At 38.8% G+C, this 27,619-nt stretch overlaps 1 protein-coding gene across 1 annotated transcript; it reads right to left on the bottom strand.

The window, feature by feature from the left end:
- Nucleotides 1-4,462: 4,462 nt before the first annotated feature.
- STEAP4 (STEAP4 metalloreductase) lies at nt 4,463-23,725 on the bottom strand. The gene is made up of 5 exons (XM_021551726.2): nt 23,680-23,725; nt 8,376-8,831; nt 6,483-7,010; nt 5,744-5,908; nt 4,463-4,732 (listed from the first exon to the last, which is right to left on the bottom strand). The coding sequence occupies exons 2-5, from the start codon at nt 8,829-8,831 to the stop codon at nt 4,463-4,465; spliced, it is 1,419 nt and encodes a 472-aa protein (XP_021407401.1). The 5' UTR covers nt 23,680-23,725.
- Between the last annotated feature and the right edge of the window lie 3,894 nt (nt 23,726-27,619).

Here is a 27,619-nt window from a genome sequence, read left to right as displayed (position 1 = left end):
TAGAGGATGTTTGTGAAGACATATGAACAAAATTTACCACTCCTGGCTTGCAGCATTTGGAGATGTTAGCTAAGTTTCACACAGTTCTCTGAGGCCTGTGCATGTCCTGTAAAGCTTCTGTAGTGTACTTTCCTTGTAGCACAGAGGCTGCTTATAAGAAAGGAATATGTAGGGGTCTAGTCTTGTCAAAACTAGTATTTATGTCAGTTCTGGGTTCCCAGAATCAAAAACATTAAGGCAATGTGCAAGAATAAGAGCTGTGCAGTTTTCCAGGGTGATAGGTAAAAATTTTATCTTGAGGAATGTCAACTTCCTTGAGGGAGAAAATAATTTGTGTTAGTCAGGAATTACTGATACAAATGGTCATCCACAACAAAAATCTTTATAATGCAGATGAAAAAAATAGTCTTGGTAGGAGAGAAAAGCTTCCATATTGTGGTAAAGAAAGCATATTTAGGCTAATATTGGTACACTGAATGCTTATTAAATATGCTAATCATAATAAGGACAAACAGGCAAAGTTGGGTTACATAGCTACTGTGAGTGTTCACAATATTCACTAGTTCTTGATCTGGGCCAGTGAATCTAACAGCATTTCAAATGCTCAACAACATTTGAAACAAAAGACACTCTTGCAAAATCTTGTGTCTGGTAGGAGTTAACAAGAGTGGAGCTGCAAAAGCCTGACATACAGGAATAAAGGGGCTTTTTTAGAGTGGGTCACAAAGTGTCATGTCTGGGAGTGAAAGGTGACTGCTAGATAAAGAAGAGAAGCCTGACAGAAGGCTGTGCTGGAAAGCAAAAATAAGTTGAAGATCTCAGGACTTCAATGCACATTGTGGTGGAACTGAAGGAAATTGCTCAGATCTCCACGGTTCAGGATCCAGCAATATCTGTGGTGTCAGCTGCATCCCCTGGGGCCAGTGTGTTCCTGAAATCCCATTCTGTTTCAAGGAACTCTAATTAATTAAAATACTTTATTTTCACTAATAAGTACTTTTTTTTTTTGTTAAAGTAGATATTCCCCAGGTATAACAAAAAGGCAAAGAGTTAAATTTACCCTATCATGACGGATGTAGAGGTCCACCCACGCTATGCTGTCTATCCCACTATTCTGTACTCTATCAGAATAAAACTTTCTTATATAATGAATCACAAACTCAGTTGTTACAATGACAAAATCCATGTGACCATTTATTTTAAGTGCTGTAATTTGTATTTTCTAAGTGTTGACTCTGATTTAGAAGGAGATCTAAGAATCAATGCTTTATTCCTGCAGGAGTTCTTAGAATGCCATTATGTACGTATGCACATAAAAGCTTTTTTTGGCTTCTGGGAACCATATGGAAAACACCCTTTCTAAAATTCCTTTCATGATCCTTCTGATCTCCTTTTTCACCAGGCTTTGTCAGTACATAAAAGGAAAAAAAATATAGAATCAGCCATGAGTAATGTGTAGAAGCTACCAACAAGTTTCCTGGCACTGGCTATTGTTTTCAAAATACTACCACCGAATACGTTCACTACCAGTATGATAACTGAATTTGCTTTCTCTACCATGTTCAGGAAGTAAATTTGTAAATTTGTAAATCAAATCCTCCTCAGCTGCCCAAGTACAAGAGGATATGAAGAGGACATGAAATCCCTCACTCAGATGAGAGTGATGAAGATTTGACCTATTAACTACTGAAGTCGACAAAGCACCTGCTGACGAGTTCAGATGCAATGGCTCTGGATCTGCCCCTGAGAGCTTCTGCACACCCCCTCACAGCAAACAGCATCACCTCCTCGCTTTGTACACAGCCAATATTGGCACTTTATCCTTGGAGTAAAAAGCAAATTGCAAATAGTACCCAGCTGCTTTGCATTTCCAGTACATCTTGGTCTGTTTTCCTTTGACAAAACAACGTGATATCCATCCCCAAAGAAGTTCCTTTGTCTTGCCTGCAGAAGGACAGTCCTGTGGGTGTTTGAGACGATGGATTAGCTGTGAGTGAGTGTACAAAGCATCATTCAGTCCAGCCGTGGTAACTTTGTGCTAGTTCCTGGTGAGGGTGAAGGAGACTTGGCCCTCAGAAAACACAAGGCCCTCAGAAAACACAAAGGAGCCTATTTGCTTGGAGGAAAAGATGCAGAGCACTTGCACTGTTTGTATTTCATAAAGCACAGCTTTTAAATGGGACTTGCCATGGCTGTTGGAGTTTAAACTTCAGCCCACAGGCTCAGCTGTAAGAGAGGTAGGGCAGGTTTTAAATCTGCACTGGGAGAGAGGCAGAAACCCTGAGAATAAATCCCTTATAGAGTAATATCAAAACCCAATATGTGTCAGTGCTTTGGAACTCTTGCTACTGGTAATAACACAAATCTGGAGTACCTATCAGTGAGGCAAGAATCTACCACCAAAATGGCAAATCTAGAGGGTATTCATTCAGACTGCTGCTACTTATTTTCTGCTCTTGTCTGTCGCTTTATACCATGCAAACACAACCTCTCTCTCTCTGTCTTATTTTTCTCTTCTTTCTGCTGCTTTCATCTCTCCTCCAGGGAGCTGTAAGGAGGTGTTACAGACATCCTCACAACAGTGTTGTCACTTGGGCCTGTTGAGCCTATACCTGATCCCTTCTGCAATAAATGATTCTGTGGAAAATCATTGAAGGAAACTTGAAGTGTAGTACTACTCCATCACAGCACAGGTCAAGAAAAACTTCTGTAAAGACTTACATCAACAAATGCGTATCAGTTTAGGACAAGTATAACATATGCACCAGTGTGCTGGTTAGCAAGAGTACTTGGTGCCAGAATTATTTCTAAGAAATCTGGCTCTGTCAGTTGCTGATATCCTAGACTACTCTACCATTATTTTGGGCATAAAGAACAGATTATGGGACAGAGGCTGACATGAAGAGAGGGTATATTGCCCAGAATTAAAAAAAGACTCCATTGTTGTGAAATGTTTTTATAACTGTTGTTCAGATAGTTATTTTGAGTTTTATTTTATTTTATTTTTTAAAGCTGCTTGATAATGCTAGTTTGAAAGCACAGCTACCATGCTTATATTTTAATGTATGTGAGTGTTCTTTGTATGGACAGGGAGAACAGCAGAGATGTAAAAAAATAGTAAGCAATTTTCTTCCTATAAAATCAGCTTTTTTTTTTTTTTTTTTTTTTAATATTCTCCTGTCCAAAGGAGACTGTTGGATCTTCTGTTTGCAATTTAACAGGAAGTCACCATCCCAGCTGGAACCTGTGTTTTCCCAACATCCTCAGCCTACTTGGATGACTAAGCAAAGATCTGCTTATGTGCTCATCCAAGAAGCAAAGATGGGGGAAGACAAGTCCAGGCAGCTGGCTGAAGATGGGATCCCATTTTATTATTTTTTCCAAGGCTTCCCGACACCTTTGTGCAACTGAGCACACCAGCAGCTGCATCTTAGCAGAACAGGTTCCCAAAATGATAACAGAGGTCAACAGTGTAAAAAAAAAAACTTTATTGTCTTTAAAACATGCGCATTTTCATAGAATTTCTGTCATATCACATCCAATTATTTATTTTTTGAAAAATCAACAGTCATGAGATATGACTATGACATATATTCCCTCAAATAAAAGGATTTTCCTTCAGTTTCTTCTCTTACAACTCACTGCTTACACAAAAAAATCACAGATAATTTTTTGCCTATACTTTAAAAGTTGAGGCTTGTAAGCATTTCTCACATCTCTGTTATTTTGATCTCTACTCCTTCCCCTTGCCCCTGAATTTCTGGTAGAGCAGTACAAGCAAAAATTCAGCAGTCCTTGACCCATGCACTTTGAACATCAAGGTTCCTGTTCACAAACCAAACAAATCTTATTCAACTATCTCTAAGGAGTCAACATAGCTCTCTCCTTGGATTGGATATTAATGGAGGATAAACAATTCTGGGAGGTGAAGCTCTGTTCCTTAGCTAGTATCCATCATGCAACTGTTCTGTTGGTGCTGGTGGATTCTGAGGTTAGAAACAGAGAAATGTGTGGAAACTCATGCAGGTGTGCATATGGATCTCTGTGGATATGTGTAGGTGCATGTAGAGTTGAGTCTTGATGGCAGGATAGGAAAGAGGAGCAAACACTGTCTAACACCAAAGGTTTCTGTGGTTCTGCTCAGCTCTGGAGGAGCTCAAGACAGCAGAAGAGGGACATGGAACATCACCTACTTCTCACATACCCTTCTTAGGAGGGAGCGTAAATAGGCAAGGGGAAATACACAAAGCAAAAGATAAGGTCTGCACCTGTGTGAAAGCATGCCTGAGGTGCAGAAACTCATTGGCTTCATTTGTATTTAAAGCTTGTCATTGGGGTGGCTTTGTTTTATAGAGCCTGGCCAACTTTTCCCATTTTCTCTCCCTTTCCAGATAGATTAGGCTTAAGACTTCATTTTGATATGCCCTCATAATATTTTTTTTAATAATACAGTGTAGGCTAATTATACAGCAGACTTGTTGATAATGTAATTTGACTGTTCTGAGTATTTGGGATTTCTCTCCCAGCCCTGCCGAATTTGTGTGAGAGGTTTGTCTACACAAGGAAATATCAGCAGAAATTTGACAACCAGTACAGCGCAAGGAACAATGAGGGAGAGGATATAGATGTTTGGAAGATACCACTTGTATGTTGATGGGCTCAGGAACCATTTTCCACCATAAACCAGCGTGTGTGCAGTGGACAAAATCAGTGTCAGATATCCCAGTTTGGACTAAAGGAGAAAGAAGGAAAAAAAGAAGGAAAGAAATGTAGGTTAAAACTGTAAAATAAACCAGAACAAATGCAAATTTAAGGACACAGTAAGATTTGTGGCATGTGCCAACTTGGGGACTGGTGAAATGAAACTATTTTATATAGCATAAAGGCTCTTATTATTTTTTAAAAAAACCAATTAAAATGGTTATAGATTAAATAGTTTGGTTTTTCACCATCGATAGCATTTACAATTTTTCCTAGCTCACATGTACTGCCTAGTGGCTGTCATATCTGTGAAAAAGCTGAGAAAATGCTGACATTCAGTAGAGAAATTCAAGATTTTTTTTTTTATGCTCTAGTGCTAATCCATCCAGAAGTATCATACTGTGCAAGTTTTTTGCCTTGATAAAACATTCATTGTTAGTAATTTCCCCTTCTCTTGCCTCCCCTCCCCTCCAGCCCAGCTCCTGCAGAGGCACGGCAGCTTGCACTAAACTTCCTCCAAATGGAGAGCTGAGATTATGTGTTACCAAGGGCAGCCTGTTTATAGTCACAGCAGTTTTTACAGTCTGCAGAAATTGCAGATTCTCTTTAGATGCTTGGCATTGAGAAGATTTGAGTTATAAAGTAATTTTCAGATCCATTTTAACTGAATTATTTTGTGAACCAAAAAAATTAACCCAGTAAAATGGCTAAATTATTTTGTGACTTTGTACAATTGTGGAATTTGATGTCGAAGCCAGCTTTCTGTTTTTTCATTTAGGAGCTCACATCTTCCCATCTTTCTCTTGCTAATGCAATAATCTCAGTTGTACCATAAGCAGCCATCAGAGCAATTGTGGGTTTTTAAAGCTGTTTGGCCATGTAGATGTTTTTTTTTTTCACTGTGTGATGGTGGATAAGGCACAGATCACATTTGAAGATAATAATGGAGAAAAGCCATACGTCTCTAGTGAACCTGCCCATGGCCACTGTTGATAAGGGAAGGAGGTTTTTTAGGGGATGGTTTTTTTAGAGATTATCTTACCTGAACAAATCGAAATTCTCGCCAGTTGACATTGTTACTGACTGAAGGCAAGGAAGTTATTCCCAGAAGAACAAATAAAAAAAATCCTAGAATTCCCAAAGCCAAATAAGAGTCACTAAGCCAGGCATTAGTGTGGTCGAGTGGTTCTGTTTTATTGTTCATTACCTGAAGAAAAGAAGACCAGGTGTGTTTTAGTGATAGCAGTTTTAGCACCAATAAGGAGAAAAAATTTCCTTACAGGTAAGTAGGATATAAATGTTATACATTAACTTAGTGATCATCAGAGATTTACTTTGAATGCCTGCTCAAAAATCAGGAGAGGAATTATATTACATATAAGTTCCATGTAACTGTAATTGAGGTACATATTTTACTGTTCTGTGGACCTGTTTAAGAGAGATATGTGATCCTTTGTTAAGTAAGATCAGAAAGTCATAGTATATTATATTCTTGAAGGTATATGAAGAAAAAGTGTTTACATTTTCCCTGATTATTTTATGAATATGTCAACTATCTAGGAGGAAGACTGAGGCCAGAAATCCCCTCAGCTCAACATAGTATCAACAAAACATAGATATATCAATGTCTAAAAGATACAAAAACTAGGAATATTACTCTATTTTAAAGAACACTGGATTTTAAAGAACATGTCCAAATGGATTTCTGAAGCTCCAGGTAGATGGTATTATTTTAACAGGGCCAGAAGAAAGGAAGACTTAGAGCAGGGAACAAAACTTACCTGGGAGATGATTCTTGTGCTGGTTCTCCAACGTACGAAGGCGCGCAGTGGAATAACAAGAGTGAACAAAACATGAAGGGAAGCAAACCCCAAGGCTATTAGGCCAAGCTGTTTCCTACACAGCATCCATTTGTCCAGCCAGTCTGGAAAACGGCGGTACTTGGTACCTCTGTATAACTGAATAATTGCAGCAAAAATACCAGGCAGATACACCAAGGCCAGAAGGATGAGCGCCATTACAGGGCAGACCCGATTTGGAATGGTAATTGCAATAAAAAATGAAAAGTCCTTCTTTTCATAAATATAAGTGTAAATTATATCGAGAAGAACACAGTAGAAGAAGAAGAATGCAGTTAAGCCAAGGGACAAAAAGATGGGAAACTTCCACATTGGAAAGAGTTGCAGAGGGTAATTTTCTATTTCCTGAGCAGCCAAGAGGGATCCCTTATCTAGTGGAGTGAGACCAAGTGCACGAACAATATTCATGACCATTTGTTTAGCTTCCACATCATCTCCACAGACAAATACCTGCAGACAAAAACAAACAGAAGTTTATTTTTTACAGAGATTTATGATTTTCTCTACTGCCATCCTGCCTGGATATATATGGACAGTAAGCACAAGCTTCCTAGCCTGCTTCTTTGCTTACTTGGCTTACTCCTGATCTTAATTAATACAGGCAAAAAAGTACCCTATAGATACTTTTGGCAAACAAGACAAAGAACTTTGCACATGATTCTTTAGGGAAGGAGATTGTTTCAACTGGCAAAATTTTATATCTGGAAATAACAATGTATAACAGGCTTAGTATATGTCTTTGAGTAGAAGACTTGACATATTTTTCTGAGGATCTGCAAGTAGTTTGTAAGCACAAGATTTTTTAGGGCTAAATTGAAGCAAAATTTTCAATAGCAGTAAGTAAGAGCAAAATTTTCATTTGCTGCTGTAGTGGTCCATAAATACTCCAGGGAAGTGAGGACAGAGATCTTTAAAACATAATTTGCCTGTCACAAAAGTAAATAATAGGTCTTTCCTGGTCTAGTAAAATAGTGAAGAAATCATCATTTCTGTATGTAAGACAATAGTCCTTTTGGAACTGGGACAAAGGGGGCATTTCTGCCCTTGTTGAGATGGTGAAGGTTTATAGAGCCTAGGCTTGGAAGGCCTTGGTCTCTAGACAAAACCATTTATCTGGCAGTGGGGAGCACAGTTAGCAATGGTTTGAGTAGCTGGGTGATTTCATGTGTTGGACAAGAGCACTCTCCTTTGAAGCGACAGAAAACATAGCATAATAAACATAATAAAGGATTTGCCTTCAAGTAATCTGCTGTGTTGCTTCCTTTGGCCAGCTCTGTGCCTGCTGGCCTGTGGTTGAGGAGCTGGTTAAAGCAGTTTGCACACACTGCTGTTGTGTTAAATTTAGATGGCGATGATTTAAAAACCTTTAGTAATTTATTCACCTTTCAGCATACTTCTTTTGCCAATACTCATTGACCTATCACATCCCTTGCCTCTCTTGTTTTGCTTTCTTCATTTTATTCTTGCTGCGAAAATTCCTCTTATCTCATTTCTGTTTAACTTTACAACTCTGACGACCAAATGATGTAACACTCCTGATTTGTCTCACTTGTAGCTCTGTTATCTTTTTTCTCTTCTCTAGTATTTCTAAACACCTTTTTGAGTTCAGAGGCAAGCTATTTATGATCCCTGTCATGCCATATTAAAAATCCTAGGTAAATTTTAGCTCACATTTCGTTTGAAATGAGAGAAAATCATGAAAATACCATCTCAACTCTGCCTAATTCTGCCGTCCCAGGTGTGTTGTGTGTAGCTGAGAAGAAGCCATGTGATGTGTGACTCTGTGACAGAGGAAATCCCCGTGCTCAGCCTTACCTGCCGGCTTGCATCCAGCGTGCCCGACTGCAAGGCCCAGGCTGACACGGTGTTGAAGGCTTTCACAACCTTACTGCCAGGCAGCAGCTGAGCCAGGTGCTCTGCGTTCGACTCGGGATACTGGTTTAATTTCAAGTTGTTGCTTATGTCCACCAAGACTTTCCCACGGAGAACCTCTGCTAGTGGTGTAAGAAAGTTGTAATGCTGCCTCGGGATTGCTATGATGATAATGGCAGCTTTCTGTGCTGCCTCTGCGTGGCCCAGCACTTCTGCATCCTTGGGAATCAGGTTGGATATCTGGGTGCTTCGGCTCCCATACACCACTGGGTAGCCAGATTGAATCATCTTATGCCCCAGAGCTCGTCCAAAATCTCCAGTTCCAAATATGCAGACTGTCTCTCTTTTGTTAGAAGTGTTAGGAGCCAAAGCCATCACGTTGGAAGAATTTTTATTCATCTGTTAAAGAAAAACCAAGTAATTGGAACAAACTAAGCAAAACATCAATCTCTTGAAAATAAAAGGTTTGTATCACTCTGGGTGTACAAAATAGACATCTTAGCCTCTTCTTGTCCTTTAATATGATTCCTGCACGCTCTTCTGAATACACACTCTCAGAAGATTTATGTAGAGATTTAAAAAAAACCATTCTGAATATTCAGTCCTCCATGTCTTACAGGACTCTCTTTTCCATCCATTTTATGGATTTTAGCATCCATCTGAACTGTTTCAGTTTTCCTCTCTCAAAGAGAAAATAGGAGGAAAAGACACAAGAGCACAGAGAGCAAGGGTAGCACACTTTTCAGAGCAATTGCTGCTTATTTATGCTATAGAAAAGCATTGATGTAGAGTCTGTTTCTAATCAGATTAGAACCTGGAAAGTCTTTTTCAAACTACTTTATGAAGGGTTATTATAAAAGGTAGCTATAAACCTATCTGTAGTTCTCACTATTTCCTTAATGCAAGTAGTCAGTGCCAGTTTGTTTTATTATTGTTCTTCAATTTCGTGAAGAATGTTCCAAGAAGCATTTGGACAGTGGACTTGAATATTTCATGTTGAAAATAGATTTTTGATATTTATATATAACACATAGTAAAATTCTCTTTGAGGTTTTATCTCTCTTCCTTTATCACTGTACCTGGCAACTTCAAAGTCTTTAATGTATTATCCATGCAATGGCAGTGTGTTCAGTCTGTTCTTGCAGAGTGAGACCCATGATACAAACACAGAATCACAAAGGTCTGTTCCATAGGTCTTGCAGTAGGTTCACATGCTGTTCTCCCTCAACAAAAGGTGGACTCAGAGCAGAGCACCTTAGACATCCCACAGGAGACCCTGGTCTCAGGGTCTGTCCATCAAACAGACCTGTCTGACCTGTTTCTTGGACTGTCCATCAGTTTGGTACTTAGAGCATCAATTTAATTTGCAGGAGCCTCAGTTCAATTCTTTTGTTGCCTCATAGCTAACTGTCTTAATTAGAGCTGTGGGACCAACAGGCTTTATAGTTTGCAGGTGAAATTGTAACGAAAAGAAATGCATGAAATGTTTAGCTAGAACCAAAACAACTTCTTTGCTCCTGTTGTTTATGACCCTTTGCTTACGTTCTTCTATGAAGCACCATTCAGAATGCTGCAATTTATACATACTGCCTTTTAAACCACTGAGATGATGTTTTTCACTTCCTTTTGTATTTTTCTCTAGCTAGAACAGTTTTTGCTTTTTAAAAATCTGACATGATTTTAAATTATTTGACCCAAAACTTGCATTTGTTTGGTGAATGAAAAAAAATCTAAGCCCCAGCTTCCCCCTACCTGCCATGACTTAGGGATAAGAGCTGTGAGTCAAGGATGCAAACAGCTGTGGCCTATGCTGTAGGGTGCAAGCTTTGCTAGCAAGATAGACACATAAATTCTTATTCTGAGAATCACATGTGACGATTTTGTCTTGGACTATTTCTGTATGCAGCTATGTAGCCCTCAGCTGGTATCAGTGCCTGCCCAGCTGCATTAATGCACTGAGCTATGGGAGCCCTTGGTTTAGAGAGGTGCCAAGGCTTCCAGTCATTAGGCAGGGTGAGGATTCAGGCAGAGAAGGGCTGAGCACCTGTGAGCTGGAGGATCTGTGTGGAGGCTTTGCAGTGCAGCACAAGGGGTTAACCTTGGCTCTCTGCAGCTGGACTCCATGTACTTTGACAAGTAGTACACTGAGCATGAATAAAGATCCTCAAAGGGACCCATCTGAATGTGTCTTGCATATTTGTGTGCTCTGATACATGCATAAAATTGCAAGGTCCTTTGACATAGTTGAAAATCATTCTCTGAGGGCTTTATTAATGTCCCATGAGGCTCTAATGTGACTAAAGCTATGAAATTCCTTTCTGGGGGTAGTCTATTTCAAAAAGAACAGAAGGGTTGCGTGTGTAATATTAATAAATGGTCCAACTCAGTACCTAATAAGACTCAACTCTTAATTTTAGTTTTTAGCAAAGCAGTCTCATATCTAAAATTAAAAGTAAAATTTATTTGTAACATGCAGTCATCCAATTGAAAGCATCTGTATTTGTCCTCAAGAAATCCCCAAGATATTGTTGAGGTAATTGTGCAGTTAATTCTCCTCTCCAAACTAAGGATGGAAAAAAACAAAACTCAGATGGATGATATCAGGTATTATATTTGGTAGGTATTAGAGTTATGTTTTGTTTGGGCTTATAAACATATTTAACATAGAAATGGATCCACCAGCAAGAAATACGTGTATAAAGTGCTTACATTGTTCACTTATGCTGAACACTTCTTTGACTAGTAAACTCTGAGCTTGTAAACACCTCATCTTCTTTTGAGAGGAAAAGAAGAGGGAGATGAAAAGAAAAAATAATGGAAGAAATTGGCTTTTTTCCAAAATATGTTTTTTTGAAGTGCTATCCAAGATGTAAAGGGAGTATAAAAGGCATAGAAAGATGAAGAGAGTTAATGTTTTCTTTAACACTTGTGGTCTAATGTAGCTTAGTACCATTTTTAACAAGAGAGACAATTTGCTTGAATAAATTGAGAAGAATTCACCTTTTCATTGTAAGATATAATAAAGATGCCCATAGCTGTTATGAAAGCACAAATTATATATTAGAAATAAACTACTCACCAATTAAATTTTTAACAAATGGGTTATATTGTAAAGCTGATAGTGCATCTGTTATTTCTGAAAATCACATGTAAGAAAAAGTAAGTCTACTTTTAAATTCCAGGTCTTCTGGACCATGCTTTCTTCTTAAAAATATAGTAATTAACTTAATTTTCTCCATAGAATCCTTCTTTTTCTTGCTTTTGACATGTCTTTGTGTCAGCTGGCTCAAACTGAACCAAAAGAACATCGTAGGCTTGGCAGTGAATGTCTGGAGGTTAATTCAGGCAGTAGAATGTGAGCATATAGAGAATGTAAAGGCACATCCTGGCACTGCTGCCTGTGTTTGAAGAAAATGCAGCATCTCATGGCAACTGTTTTGTAAAGCCAAAAGAAGGAAATTGGACTTACAGATTCATGAGACCAGAAACTGTAATCTAAGAAGATAGTAATTTTCTGTAGAATTAGATGTTTTATTGTGGTGTATCAGCATCACAGAAGGAAAGCAGAAATATATCACAAGGGACACAAGGTTTTTTTGGTAACTGGGAGCTCAGGCTGACACTGGGGTGTCACTCAGCAGCCAGTGGCAGTGGAGCTCTGCTCCATGCCCATGGGTTATGCTGGGTGCTCTCAAAGCACCAGAGGAAAGCAGAAATACCAGCAAAGAAACATGCAGTAATCATTATCTATGCTTTTACATATGTAGCTGTATATATCTGAGAAAAAGCCATAGGGATTTGTATGCATACATAATATTTTTCCTTATATCTATCCCCATAACATTTGACCACTAGTAAAGCCTTTTGTTATTTGAAAGATGATCAATGTAAACTTCTGCAATGATTAGCTGTGGCCTTTCTCCTCTGCATTGTTGTTGTATTCTTCTGCACTGAATTACCCTCTTTTAAGGAAAATAATGGCAATCTCAGTTTTCTTGGTCAGTAAAGATAAAAGGAGATGCTGAAAAAAAGAACTTACTTGCAACGCTGTCATTCTTCCCCATTGCATAAGAACTAAAGGGAAGTGAACAGTGGGGAAGGGGAAGGTACAATGTTTAGTTAAGTAGTTATATGCAAATATTTGATTATGTAGGAAATTAAATTAAGACAGGTAGATTGCTTTGCACATGGGAAAAAGGAGAGATAGACTAGAAGAAATACCACAGATGAAGCACCATGCCAAAAGTGGAAAAGTGAAGATGGGATGGATAATTGAAATATCAGAAAAATGTAACATGAAATGCAGATGGAAGATCCTCTTAAAAAGGAACAAAAATTAAAAATTACTCTGGTTGTGGTCTTAAGAGGTCCTTTCTACAGCAGAATGAACTGAGTTTAAACCAGGTCTGACAAGATGCTTGTCTCACCTGTTTGTGAGACCTTCCTGTGTTGTGGATGCTGAAGCTCCTTGCTTACTGCTTTCTCAGCCATTTTATTAGGCAAACTTTTGCATGAGCAATCTATATTGCCTCCCCCACAGTGACACAGCTGTCAAAGGTGTCAGTTTATCTCCCTTCTCTTTGCAGCAGCCTTTGTTGGACATGAAAACTCTTATCATTTTACCCTTTTCTTCTAGAAATAAAACAGTCCCACATCTTTCCCGCAATTTTTGTTTCTGAGAGTGGTGATCTTTCTCATGGCTTTCTTCTGATGTTTCTAGGCTAAGCTGCTCCAACTGTTAATTAAGTGTGGTGCTGACTGCAGCACTCTCACAGAGATAGCAGATAGAAAAGAATTGCTTTAGTTGCCTCACAGTCCACACCTAATCCTGCTGTCACATTTGTCTCACTCACAGCACAGACAATTCAATAGTCACATTAAGGTGATGAGTGCTTTAACAAGGGGTGTGTAGCAACAGGGACCAAGATGTGGAGTGCAACACCTGCTGCTGAGCTCATGATTTGCACACCATCCACGTGTCAGATTTCCACCTTGGACTAACATTAGTGTAGCACTACAGCCTGTGTGCCCACTAGCAGCTGAATGCATTTGGGTCCATCCAAAGCATGTGTTCTGGCACACCTTTTGTGGTAAGGAATCTAGTTTCCTATGTTCCAAGATAACTGTAGTGTAAAGCAAAGCTTGAAAGTGATGATCTGCTTCTACATCTGAGCAGAACTGAAACACCAATGCAAATGCATCCTCTTACACCCAGTCCTTTAATTATACTTCTCCCATGCCACTTGCTTCATCCTTGATTTCTGTCCTGTTTTCAGAGCTGTATCATGCACTTGTCCCTGCTGAGTAGTACCATATTTTTTTTTCAAACTGTAGCTTCAATTTGTCAAGATCATTCTGATTTCCAGTCTGTCCTTTAACTTGCTTGCAGCCCTTTTCAACTTTGTCAGATTGTCAGCTTTAATAAGTAAAGTGTCTATTCTGGCATCCATGCCATTTAATGAAAGGAATAGGAGTTTTGCCAGGAGAAACCCCTTTTATATCTGTAGTAGATGCAGTCTTCTATTTTGACAATGGTTAACTGAAAGATTGAAAAATGTTTCTTTTGCTAGTTCCACAGAACCCTACCTTGTATTAGTTTAATCTAAACTGCATTTTTGTAGTTTGCTTTTGACATTTTTTCTAACATTTACCATACAAAAAAATTTGCTCATGTCAAGTTGTGTCACTTCTGTGATTCACAAGGCCTGTTATCCTTTTATAAGAAATAATGGGGTTGGTTTGGAGCTACTTATTTTTGATTAATCCATATGACTATTATCTCTTTCTTTCTTATTTTCTATTTGCTTCCTCTGTTTGTTTGAGAATTGTATTTAAATTGATTATTTAAAAGGGCCATAATTCTGCACCTCCTCTTTTGTCTTACATTTAAAAATAGCTAATATTACACTTCCAGTCTTTCAAAACTTTACCTCTTCCACACAATTCTTAAAGACAGTATTTACAACTGTGAAAATGCTTCAGTTATCACCTAAATGGTGTGACATGAATTCCATCAGCCTTGCTGATCTCAGGTCATTTAGCTCACATAAGCATGGCCTAATGTAATTTTTCTATTATTTAACAAGTATTTCTAGCTTTTCACTACTGATTGAAACCCTTCTGTCATGGTTGACCCTTCCAGTGAACAAAAGCAAAATAACCATTACACAACTGGCTTTCTTGGAGTCATAAGCCAATAGTTCCCCTCAGCTGAGTGGTGGATCAATGCTCTCCTTGATTTTTCTTTAACAGTTTATCTTTTACAAGAAACTTTTTATATTTCTTTTTGTGCTGTGGCTTTTCAAATTGTACCAACATATTGACACAATTCTATGCTTGTCCATAGATTTTGGTTTATGTGTGTTTGAATTTGAAGTTATGAAGAACCGACAGCTCCAGCCACATGGCTCTCTGATGGCAGCCCTTGCACTGCATTGCAATCTTTATGTCTCTGCTTTTAACAGTTTATTTAAGCAGCTGCCAATCTCCTGACCTAATTTTCTTCTCAAATTGTACTTCCCATGTAACATCACCTTCTCACCTTCAGGATCTAGTGTACTGTGCTTGTTATTCTGCTTGGAGAACAAATCCATTTTCAAGCACTTGATGTTTCTTTGTTGTCTGTGGTTGCTCCAAGCTGTGACAGCTCTGCATTTCCCCCTCTTTTATCACAATCTTTTATTTGGATTATATTTTTTTATCTCTCGATTCAGGGCAAAATTTTAGAAGACAAAGCAGGATATAAGGACTATAAGAAGAGAAAAGGCCAAAGAAATTTGACCTGTTGCCATGTAAAAGAAAGCTTTATAAGTAGGTTATGGTAGGTCATGGGGTTGTCTACTGTAGGAACTAGTACCAGGATTTACAATATTGGTCCATTTATGTTTCTCTCTCTCTCTCTCTCTCTCTCTCTTTTTTTTTTTTTTTTTTAAACTCATTTTAAGAATCTTAATCCCAAAGGTGGACATAAGGATTATATACACAACAAATGTTACGTGATTTTAACTGTAAAAATGATGGGTCAAAGGCCTTCTTTCTATGTAAACTAATTATTTTTACTGCTATTTCCATGTAAATAACAGCAAAGATTCTGTTACTCTGTGCAAGTAATAGAGAGTGTTGGTAGTGGAATGGCCTTTCAGGATCAGCTTGCCATTGCTCTAGTAGAGCATTCTGGAGGCAAATAAAAGTTCTGACTTAATACATCTTGCTCATTATATAGCATGCTGAGTGTAGATTCATATGTGTGAATTCATATATGGTTATGCAGAAGTCATGACAACAGTATTAAATGCATATTCCAGTGATTCTTTGTAGTAGACTTTGGATATAAAATCTGTTTTCTAGGTTCACCTGTCCCATAAAACCTTGTTTTTCATATTTGAAAAGGGCTATTCTTCTAAGATGATGAAGAGACACTTGGATTGACAGTTGGGAGATTATTAAATTGAGTCCATTGCACAGATGAACTCTATCAGTACCTTGCTACATGGAGAAGTTAATTCTTCTCTTGGATTCACTAACCTTCAATGTTTAACTCTGCTGGAACAGTAGTGAACCTGGGGCATCTGGGACAAGTAGTTTGGGTTCAGACTATGCTCTTATTTTAACCACACTGCTTTTTTAACATGAAAGATTTAGCTGTTTCTGGGTGGGGTTTTTTTGTGATTTTTTTTTTAATCTCTTGTTTTCATTACCGCAAGGATGATCTGAGCTTTGTCATATAGCATCCACATGGATAAGCCTCTGCTAGAGGCTTTTTTCAGTCAAAGTTCTGTATCTCTCTAGTCAGGAAACACCTGGAAGCATGCAGTTCCTTACATGGATTCAGGATGTATGCCATATGTCAAACTATGCTTACATAGTTTGAACCACTCAGGCAGGACTGAGCACATGACAGCTCATTTCAATAACAGAGGTTCAGAGCATTCTCTTCCAAGACATTTTGAGAAGAGGTTCCCACCACCACTACAGAGAGTATGTCCTTAGCCCTGTTGGACCTGATGTAATTATTTATTTCAATTTTGCTAGGCTACTGTGAGCTGATCTTGAGTTGGCATTTAAGGTTGAAATGGTGAAAATAAAGCCTTGTCTCATGTCCTGCAAACCTTCCTCATGCCTCTTTGAACAGACCAAGCAGGTTCAGTCAGTTTTGCTTCCTAATGCCTCCTTGTGCCCCTAATCCCTCCCTACCTGACAAACATACATCCTTCTCAGTCATGCTTGAGCACTCCTGAAAAACTTGGTGCTTTGACACCATCCCAATGGCATGTACGTATGCTGGTGGCAACAAAGAGCACTGCCTATGACCAAAGGTGCCAAAGGCAGTGGACATGGCCAGGATTATTTTTAAATTTATTTTATTTTTTAATATAAAGCCTTTGTTTCTCATTGTTTCCTTTAAATTCTATGTGCCCATGGGTGGACATGGTGGACTTGAAACAAATAAGTAAATGGGTACATATGTTTATTGGGTTTTATACTTTTTCCCTGATAATTCTTAGTTTCCCATACTGTCAAGTTCTCCAAAATTACACTTTATTTTTCCAATAGAGGTAATTCTCATAGTTGTCTTAAATGTTTATTGCAAGTACTGGCAAGCAGAAGTCATCCCCAAATTCAGGGTTTTTTTTGTAAATAAGGCTCCTGCTTTGTCTTGTAATTTATGATCAAAAGGTGTATATTAGATTAAAATGCCCTAATACAGTAAAATTACATATAGTAGTCCATTAAATATAGTACAAAAGGGGAGAAATTATTACTTTATTTCTTGCATAAGTGGTACTTCATCTTTGGAATACTTTATGAAATATTTCATACATGCTTAATATATAGTAATCCTGTTGTAATGTGGAAAACAGGTGAAATGAGATTTAGAAATTCTCCTCAGAAAGACAGGTACACTACTCTGAGGCAATCCCATTTACTTAAAATTTCATTTTACTATTCCCACAGAGAGAAAAAGAAGACACTCTAGAACAAATACTGTTTCTCACAAGATGACATCTATGAAACCAAATCTGCCCTGCAATACAAATGGCATTTTCTGTTTCTTGATACACCTAAAACTAAAAGTCATGTGGCTAAACTACCGTCCCATGATTAATCCAGTACTTAAGCACATCAAGAAAACAGCAGAATAGCTCCAACAAACCTATTACAACAAATTATGCACAAATTTTCTTTCAAGCAAATAAATATCTGCTGTTCTTCTCAGCAGAAAATCCTGGGCTCCAAGTTTTGACAAAGCTGATAAAAAATATTTTTTTGAGACAATAAATCCTCGTATGGAGGACATTGCATTTCCCACATCTTCACTTTTTATCAGGAGTACACTAAAACTGCCTGGAGGCTCTTCAAACAGATGAAATATAGTCCTAAATAGTTGTGCTTAATGTTGTCTAAATCATAGCAAAATACTGAGAGGGCTGGAAATCTCACCACCTCCAGCTGCTCCCATAAACACACAATACACAGCTATAACTTGTGTACTTTCCTTAGTCTTTTCAGGGGAGTTATTCTATTCTGAGGTTTGTAGGTATTAATCTTTAATCTGGCCACTTCAATGTCAAGAAGAATGAAAATATTTCTTAAAACACGTGAAGGTGAGCAAGTATGGGGGAGAGAGAGACCTGCCTACAGTGCAGGGGCACTGGGTTTATCCCAGCTGGCCCAGGAGATTTCTGAGGCTTTGAAAGCCATGCTTGAAGATCCACCAGGCATGGAAAGGCACCTATTGGATTCCTGCTGAGGTGTTCCCTCACTGTGAAGCAATTTTCTTGAGCATCTTTTATCTGCCATTTAGAGACAGTAACAAGTAGCTGTGTCTCACAGAGAAATAACACTAGAAATAATGAAGCCTGGCTTCCTAGGGGTTTGTGTTTCTTGGCTGATTACAGGCGCTGATTGAAACTGTTTCTAATCACAGGAGATGACTCCTATAGCATTTCTTCTAGTGGATTTTAGGTATTTCAAATGTATACAGTCACATTATAGTCTTTCATTTTTCAGGACTCCTTTGTGGGGTCTTCAGCTGCCCTCTTTCATGCAACATGAGAAGAAGCAAGCACTCTGCCCTTCAGGTTTGAAATCATCAGTAAAAAAAAAATAATTGAGAAACACACATAAATGTGAGACACTCATGTACCTCTGCACAAGTGAGAGGATTTCTCACTTCCTACAGAAATGAAGCTAAAATACTGGGCACCCTAAAATTTTGTGAAGTATACACATCCAAATGCATGCCTGTGCCACCAAAAGAGAAGGAAGCAAGTGAAGCAGTTTTGACCCGACATCGTCGTGGGCTCTTGACAGTAATGGAGAGCAAGGAGGGGATGTTGCAAGGCAAGATTTTACTGACAGCCATCAATGCCTTGCAGAGACCAGAAATAGCTGAAATTATACCAACAACCTACCAAAACCAGACCTTCCAAACACTAAAAATGTAAGAGTTCACGCCACGTATTTATTATGAGCTCTAGGAGAGCATGAAAAACCTGACTCTCTACCCATTTACAGTAATGAATTCTTGATTTGCAGTTCTCTTGCTTTTGGACTGGGCTGCAAAGTGGGGAAACGAAGCCCAGTTGTTTTACTGCACTTTTCACAAAAGAAAGAGTAAGGTGGCTGCAGTGGTGTAACAAAAATGTTCGTGGTTGTCTTACACTCTTAGAAATCTGAGAAGTGTGAATATGATGAAAGATTTAAGCAAACAGCATGAATATGAAATTTTCTTGCCAAAACAAATAAATGTGGATTTGCAACATTTTGGAATGAGGCCAAGCACATTTTGCAGAAAGTTCATTAATCTATGTTTAAAGACATATGATTGAACAATCCAAAACAGTGGATAACTGCATCAGTTCCCTTACTCACTTGATGTGAAGTGTACTAATTATATTTACTTGCTCCTTTTGGTTTCCTTTTTTTTTATTTTATGTGCACTTGAACATTTTTCCTCTCTCATTTGACTGAATCTGAGCGGCTTCTGCAGAGACATGCCTGCCTCCAGGACAAAATGAACATGGATATTTTCAGAGGAAATTAGTCCTCAAAAAAAAAGCCAACCCCACAAATAAAACAAGAAAAACCAACCTACCAACCCAAAATACCCCAAAAACAAAAGGAAAAAAAATAAGAGAGTGAGATAGATTATTTTATGCTGTTGAATTTTCCAACACGGAAAAATCTTTATCAGGCAAATTTTAAAATTCTTTTCAAGATGGAAGAATTTTCCCTTCTTACTGAGCTGCTGATTTCAAAACTCTCTAAGCAATAACCTTTAGTTACAGGCTTTGAAAATTAATTGTTGAGAAGCCTGAATTTAGAAACATGCTTTTAAAATAGAAAAAAACCCCAGTGACAGGATTAGTAAAATATTGACAGAGCTTTTCAGGCCAGTATCCTCTGCTGAGAAAAGGAAACACATAGGGTGTTTTTTTTGTGTTTTTTTTTTTTTTTTTTTTTTTTTTTTTTTTTTTTTTGTGGTTGTTGTTGTTGTTGTTTATTTTTTGTCCTAAGCCTGCTTTGAGTTCAGCCCAAGTTTTGCAGATGCACGAGCTGCTGCTGGTGATTCCTGCCTGGCAAGCAGGGATGGGTGTGCACAGCTGTGACCCATTAGCTCCTCTACCAGCCCAGATGTTGGTACAAATGGCATCTGCCAGAGAACTGCCCTGGGGCATTGCTCTGGGGTACACCACTGCCCCCAGCTTGCTTACAGGGCAGCCAGAGTTGTCCTGTGCCACTTCACGGGGACAGGAACCCTTACAAAACATCTCATACAAATCCCTGCTGCCTGTGCCCTCTTACACAGGGGCTGTGGCCTTCAGGGAGAAGTCACCCTGATTTCTGTCTTCTCCTTGCTCCTGGGTCTCAGTCAGGGTCTGAGACCTACCCGCATTTCCTACCCCTGTGAAATATGTGGGGTCGAGGCAGAAGTCACTCTTGGTTCTGCATGTCAAGACATGCAATAAGCAAAAAAGTTAAAGAAAAAGTGGATATTTGGAACAGAGACAAATGAAAAGCTTTTTACTAAACTTAGCTGAAGAGCAAAGAAGAGGGTGCAAGGAGGTAGGAAACAAAGTGTCATGCTGCTTCTGTAATTGCCTAATTGGACAAAATAATTCCCTCCTGCAGGGTGACCCTCTCTTGCATCTCCAGCAAGTAAATTCAATACAAAATAAGGAACTGAGTTTTCTGAATAAGCCCTTTGTCTTTATTGAATTCTATGCTATTATGATTATTGCATAATTATCCACTTTTTGTGAGTACTCATGTCTTTTTACATATTTCCTGCTCTCACAGTCATCATAGCATAGGACCACCCCAGAGAAATCATTCATCAAACCATCCTCTGCTTTAATGATGCCAGAAAGTGTTTTGCTCTTTGGCAATCAACTTCTCCACTTAATTTTCTAGCTCTTAAGGCTTGTTTATCTAGAGGCCTCCAGAAACTTGCTCACAGAGTTGGCATCACTAAAGGTGGTAGGCAGCAGTAAAACACTTTGATCCCAGTCCTCAGGTGCTGTAACTTGTCTGAATTCGATGGCTAAGCCTTTTCACCATTGATCAAGCAGTTTGTAGCAGATTATTATAATTGAGCACCTTTGAAGTGCCAAGTTATATGAAGCTCTGGAGCAGTTCATGTTTCAGAATTCAAATCAAATTTATTAATATTCTAATTTTTTAGGGACATCGTGCTGTTTATGGAGGTGGTTTTTCTGCACATTCTTATTTGTCCTGGGGAGGCTGCTGCACTTGGGAAAAACACATGTAGGGAAATCATCCATAGCTAAGAACCTCTCCTCACTCCTGATTTAATCTTAACCTCATGTTTTCCAAAGACAGTCATGGGAACTGCGTGTCCCAGTGGGAGGTGAGCCCTAGCCTTGCTGCTGAGCCAGGCTGATCTGTGTCATTCTGCCAGCCCACAGACAAGGCAGCTCAGCCAAGAGCAGTCCCAAGCCAGACAGCCTGAGCCTGTCTCCAGCACAGTACCACACCAAAGTTAGGGCAATTCTCTGGTAACCCCACCAGGAGAGACAACACTCAACAGTTTAGTAAAGTAAAAACAGCAGCTGAAAGTCACTTTGCAGTGGTGCATCCAGGGCTGCACTCAGGAGTCCCTATGAAGCTGGGAGGCAGCTGTCAGCCCTCTAATGAATGCTTTTGCTGGCAGCTATTCCCTGTCTCCAAGAAGCACCAGTATAACCAGTGCTCACCCACACTGCCACCTGGCACAGTCCCAGCACCCTGCCAGACCTCCACAGCTGGGAGGACAGAGCTGTCAGGAGCTCAGGAAGGGCTCACCAGGACATTTGGGAGTACACCTGCTTCTCACAGCCCTGCCTACAAACATCTAGTAAGTGAATTAAATGAGTATTTTATTGACAGCGCTCTCACTAAATTTTAAAAAGAAGAGTATCTGCTTCTAAACAGTGACGTCAAGAAGAGGATAAAAACCCCCAATATTTTGTTTTAGAGCACACATGGAGAAAAAGCTCCCAACATCTGAACTGCAGTAAGCATTCAAATGTTTCATTTACATACCTGTCCCTACCTTTTCTTCCCAAAACCCGCTTTTGAACCCCAAAATCAATATACATGAAAATCTGAATAGAATAAAAATAAAGTCAAAATGCCAATGCCTCTAAAATGTCCCAGAGAAAATAAGATACTGAAAATGTTGCAGTTCCACTCTGCTAGTTCAGCAACCAAGATGACAAAGGAAGAAATGTTTGGCTCAAATCTTGAAGTTACCAAATAAAAAGGTTTAAATAAGAAATAGACTGGGGAGCAGTGAAAGAGACCTTAAAATATGTAGATTTTAATACTCTGCCTGAAAGTTTAGGTTACTGTCTGTATTTTTGAGAGACTGGGTTTATAGGGAGCACCCAATGCCCATGCCGGTGGGGTTTTTACTTTAGAGTAGCTCTGGTCTGGTCCTGTGAGTTTAACTGCAATTAGCTGTGAGATTGTTTTGTTTCATCCATGAGCAGCCAAGATTGCATGTCCCCAGCTGCTCTGCAGTGTGAGACATGGAATGAGAACGTGGTGGAGGGCAGCAGATTCATTCCCAAGTGAGCTCCTGCTCTGAAACCAGCTACGAGTAGGCTACACACTTTGTCATAATTTCTCAACACAAAGTAGACCCTTCACCTGATTATCATCTCTGCCTGTAGCTAGGAGAAGTAATTAAAAACATACCATCTGCCTAAAAATGTACAAATATGAAAAGTGCCTAATATATTTTTATGAGAAAAGTCCAATATGGGGGAAGAAAACACAGTGATGCTTGATTTCTCAATGACTATTGCAATATTTTGGTATACACTTACACTGCTACTTCATGCTAGTCTAAATCATTGCTATTAACAAATCTAGGAACTTCAGAAAGGCCACATCTAAAAAAGAATTTTCAACTTCCACTAATTGCATCATTTTATGAAGTCTTAACAGACTTGAAAAAATTGGCCTACAGTCTGAGTGACAGTTTGTGTTACAGATTTAGAGAGGATATGAAATTTTCCTATATCAAAGCTGAAGAACAGTTCTGACAGTTGCAAATGTTCTCTGAATTAATAATGTGGAACTGGTATAAGACAATATTTAAGAAAAATCCATTTCTTTCTGCAGCACTGAAGCCCCTTGCTTATAAAATATTAAACAGGATTAAAATTGGTATGCTGCTTGAATGGAAAGGAAAAACTTGAAATCCACATATGAATCCAGAAGTAAAAATAATCATTAGTTCCAATTTTTATTACTGATAACTTATAATTCAGGGTATAACAACACCCTGCCCTTGCTGCTAAAATTCAAACAAATATTTTGGCTCTAGCATAGGAAAGAAAGAAGCTTTCTTCACTGTAACTATAACAACACCTCTGGAAGATTAAATAAGCCTGTTATCTGCTATGTAAGCTCTCTGAATATTAACTTACAGATCTGAAGTTCTGATTTGTCCCGACTTTACAGATAAAATTACTTTCTTGTTTCTCAGTGCTTCCTTACATCAGCTCTTAGTTAAAACTAGATTGTATAATGTCAATAGAAACCCATGAGACATGGCCTGGCTTTGTGGTCTTCTTGTCTAGCAGAGAGCAAGGCTCGGCTAAAATTTCATCAAGAGAATTAAAAATTTAACTTCAAGCCCACCTAATATTTTCAGGTTGACAGTTTAGCCATTTTGCTCCCCATTCTCACCTGCAGGAATGAGAGAAACCTGCGTCATCTGTGTAAAACTCACCTGGGCACTCAACCTGACGCAGCCGCCCCAGGCGAGCCAGTGCTCTCCCAGCTGGTGAGATGCTGTGCATGGACCAAGGGAAAGCTCAGGAGCTGCAGAGATTTCTGACTGCCTGGAGCAGGCACAGGAGCCCTGACAGCCCAGCTGGTATTTATCTAGAGGAAGCCAGGGTGAGTGTACAGGGCAGGAATATGTGAGGGGATGTTGCAAGCCTCCTGTCTGCGCAGGATTAAAAGAACTTCCCGTCAAAGTCTCAGGGAAAGTCCCAACCCTTGTATTTACAGCTGAGGTGAAGCTGTGGTTGCTTTTATCATGCTGGCACTGACTTGCCCCTTGGCTACTGGCCAGAGCTAAGTTTTGGCTGCCTTTCCCCACTCTTCTAAGACTAACCAGAATTGCATAAGCCAGAAATGTTGTAGAAGCACAACAACAAATATTTCCCTGGAAGGAAAGCTGCTTTTTTTTGTCTTGGCTCTTCTGTGCCATTCCACCTGTAGGTAAGGACAGTAAGATTGCCACATTAGCATAAAAGGAATTTGGCATGGGGTGGTTGAAACTAGCTTATCTCTAAAATTCTCTGAATATTCTTGGTAAGTGCAGCTATCCTGTGATGCCAGAGTCTGTGATGGATAAGTGTTGAGAAATGAGTCTTTGAAGGATAAGCCACTGTGAATATTGTGATGTTACGTATCTGTTTGAAATGGGACATAATTCAAAACAGATGACTTGATCATCATTGAACTAGGTCATAATCCAGATAAGAGCAAGGGGCTAAGAAAGTCCCACTAGCACTGAAATTTTGTAAGCTTGAAAAATTACTTGAAGGGGGATTTAAATAATATAGTGCTCTAGACTTGCAAGCAATTTCTGACATTAAAGAGGAAGATAGTAAAAGAAAAATAGTTTTACACAATCTTGACTTTGGGAGACTTACTGGAAACTAATTAGAAAAACACATTAAAGAAAGAGTCATAGAATATATAAGACACAGAAGGAATTTCTAAAAACAGAAAGATAGGACAATAAGAAGTTTCATTCAGAACAATCTGTGACTGCACTAGGGCTGAAGAAATTATATTTGAGAGCTGAGTTCTAGAAAAGAGATCAGGTCATGTTTGAGATTCAGAACAGGAATAGCCTGTGTCATTTGTACACTGTGATAAAAAGCACAAGCCAGTGTGATGTCTGAACCACTGGAAGAGATCAAGGAACTGAGAAAGGTGATATCACTTTGAAAGAGCTTGGAAGATTCAACAAGGTGCACCTGGCACATGCAAAGTGTTAGACCTGTCTCAGAATGTCCACTGAGGCAGTGGATGTGTCTGGGGACAACTAGGGTAGTATTTATTTTCAGGTGACCCTTATAGGAAGATGCTGTCAAGAATTGTTTTACACTTAAATTAAAGGGAGTGGAGAGGAAAATCGTTGACTTGCAGTGTTTAAAAGCACAAGGCTAAGCCCACAGAAGATATATGAGAAATAAATATACAAATTCATAATAGATGGGGAAAAGGGCAAGTGCTATGCAATTCAGTGCATCAAGTTCATCTAAGCACTGAGTTCCTGTGCAATAACCCGAAAAAAAAATCTGAAAAATATTTGAGGCTATTTTCCAATGGATAAAAAAAAACCAGGAAGGCACTGAGCTGTCCAACATTTCCCACAACTATGTGATCCCTTCACATTGTAAAGCAACACTTTAAAGAGGAGATAAATATGCTCATTCCTCTGGAATGACTGGAAGAACAGAAAAAATAATTATTTTAATTATGGGAAAGATGAAGGAAACTCCTTGTTCATCCATTGATGGGTCTGAAGAAACAAAAGAGGTCTGTGACAGGGGTCTGGTGGTTGTTCATATTAGCAAAAAAAAAAAAAAAGGGTTTTAAAAATTGTTTTGAAACATTTGTGAGCTGCAGTCTTTTCTCAGTTGTGTATTTAGGCTGCATTTAGCATCTGAGGAAAATTGTGATGAATTTTGCCAACTTTTCAGGTTTGTAAGATTTATACAGATGACATTTAGATTTTATAAAAAAACTGCCTCAGAGTAGCCACAGAAAGAAACTGTGCTTCTGGGCTGAAGGAGGACAAACAATGTAAATACCATGGAACACTAATAATAACATACTTGAAAAAAGTTGGCAGAAACCCAAGTAAATCTTTAGAAAATATTCAGCAATTTGTGTTCTCCAAAAGTATTAGGGCGCTGAATTATAAAGAGAAATATGTACCTGCTGTAAGTTCTTGAGAGCACTGTCTCGATCATCTCACATGTAATTTTTGAAGAAAATGAGAAATAGGAGGAATTAATTAGACATTTCAGAGTTTAAAGTAAATTATCCATGGAGGATTTCAGGACAAATGTTGATGTGGTCATTTTAAACAGTGTGGAAAATGAAAAAAAAAATAAAAAGAGACTGCAGTAGTTTATGAGTTAACAAAACTTCGGTGTACTCATAGGGGGAAAAAAAGATTTAATCTTAGTCATGGAAATAAACAAACCCATATATTTTTATTTACTGAAGGCCAGTGCCACTTGGAACTGATTATAAATCATAAGGAATTACCAAACAAAGCCTGGCCAATGGCCATTTTTCATTATTTTTCACACATTATGGAGTGTGACTTGATGCTTCAATAGATCCTTGAAATTGCAAGCTGGATTTCTAGAGCATTTGACAATGGAACTAAGTCCAGAGAGATATTTGCTCATCACTCTTATTGCCAGTATAGTTACTGAGGCTAAGATGCTTCAGAAAATAGCTCATATCATTGAATGCAAGATTGAATTTAGCCTGAAAACATGGGAATGGTGAACTTGGAAGCACTACTGGGGAAGATCTTCCAAAGCATATGTGCCAAAATTTTCAAGATTTGAATGCATTAGGAAAAGGCCAGGGACATGGGAGGAGTGTGGTCTGCTCTGTGTCCATCTCTCACTCTTCACCCTTCCTTTTTAATTTTTTTTAAAAATTAAAAAAAAAAAATCTTGTTTCCTATCATCACTTGTCTGTGCTCTCTTTTTTAAGGGAAAAGTAAAAAAGAGCAATGATATTACAAAGCTGCATGTTGTTTGTAGGAGGTTGTTTCCCCAGGCTCATAGTTACAGGAGAAGAGATGACAACCTTCTAAAAAAACCCAGAAGGGAAAAAGAGGCACAAAACATGTCACTTTGTGCTGCAAAATCTCCATCAGACAGCAAACTCACCCTGGGACCGGGGAGGCCCAGGGCACTCAGCCAGGATGAGAGAAGCAGTCCTGGTGCCCTAGGGGAGCCAGCATGCCCGCAGGGACACCACAGGGCACCTCAGAGGCTGATGGAAATTTGCTGATAAATGCAGCCTCAAGCTTCTGATAAACATTTGTATCCCTCTGTTCTATCCCTGTTTGAAATATACTTGGTTTTATGTTTTCCTTGGCAGGGAAGGTATAGCCTTGGGAATGTACATTAAAGTTTTAGCATGTGAAAAAATTTCTGGCTATGGCTTTGTAAAGCCTGCTTTGCTATGTGCAGCCTTCACAGAGAGAGGAGCATCATTTTGCTGGGGTTTTTTTTCTGAGGTCCAAGATTACACTGGTACTCAGGATGGAAGTCAGCACATCTTTGAGGATTTATACATTAGAGATGGAGAAACACCACCAAGCACACTAGTTAACCCAAATCTCAGACATGCCAGAGTAAATGGATTTTTGGATGAAAACAGGGTACACAGCAGCATGGTTTAGACATAAGCTTTATCCTGTATTCTTTGTCCCTTTCATGGCATTTCTGCACAAAGCTTAGTTTCTCGAGAATGAAGTACTGCTTTCTCAGTGTTTGTGGGTAGCTGACTTGACATCAGCTTTCCCAGAAACAGGAAAAATCACCCTTCACAAAATCACATATACAGGTGTCACTTTTAAATTCATGGATTTCCCATACAATGGCATTGTCTGATTG

This window comes from Lonchura striata, chromosome 1 (genome assembly GCF_046129695.1).
Source record: "Lonchura striata isolate bLonStr1 chromosome 1, bLonStr1.mat, whole genome shotgun sequence".
NCBI lineage: Eukaryota > Metazoa > Chordata > Aves > Passeriformes > Estrildidae > Lonchura > Lonchura striata.
The sequence above is the reverse complement of the archived record's forward strand: the minus strand, read 5'-3'. Positions and strand labels throughout refer to the sequence as shown.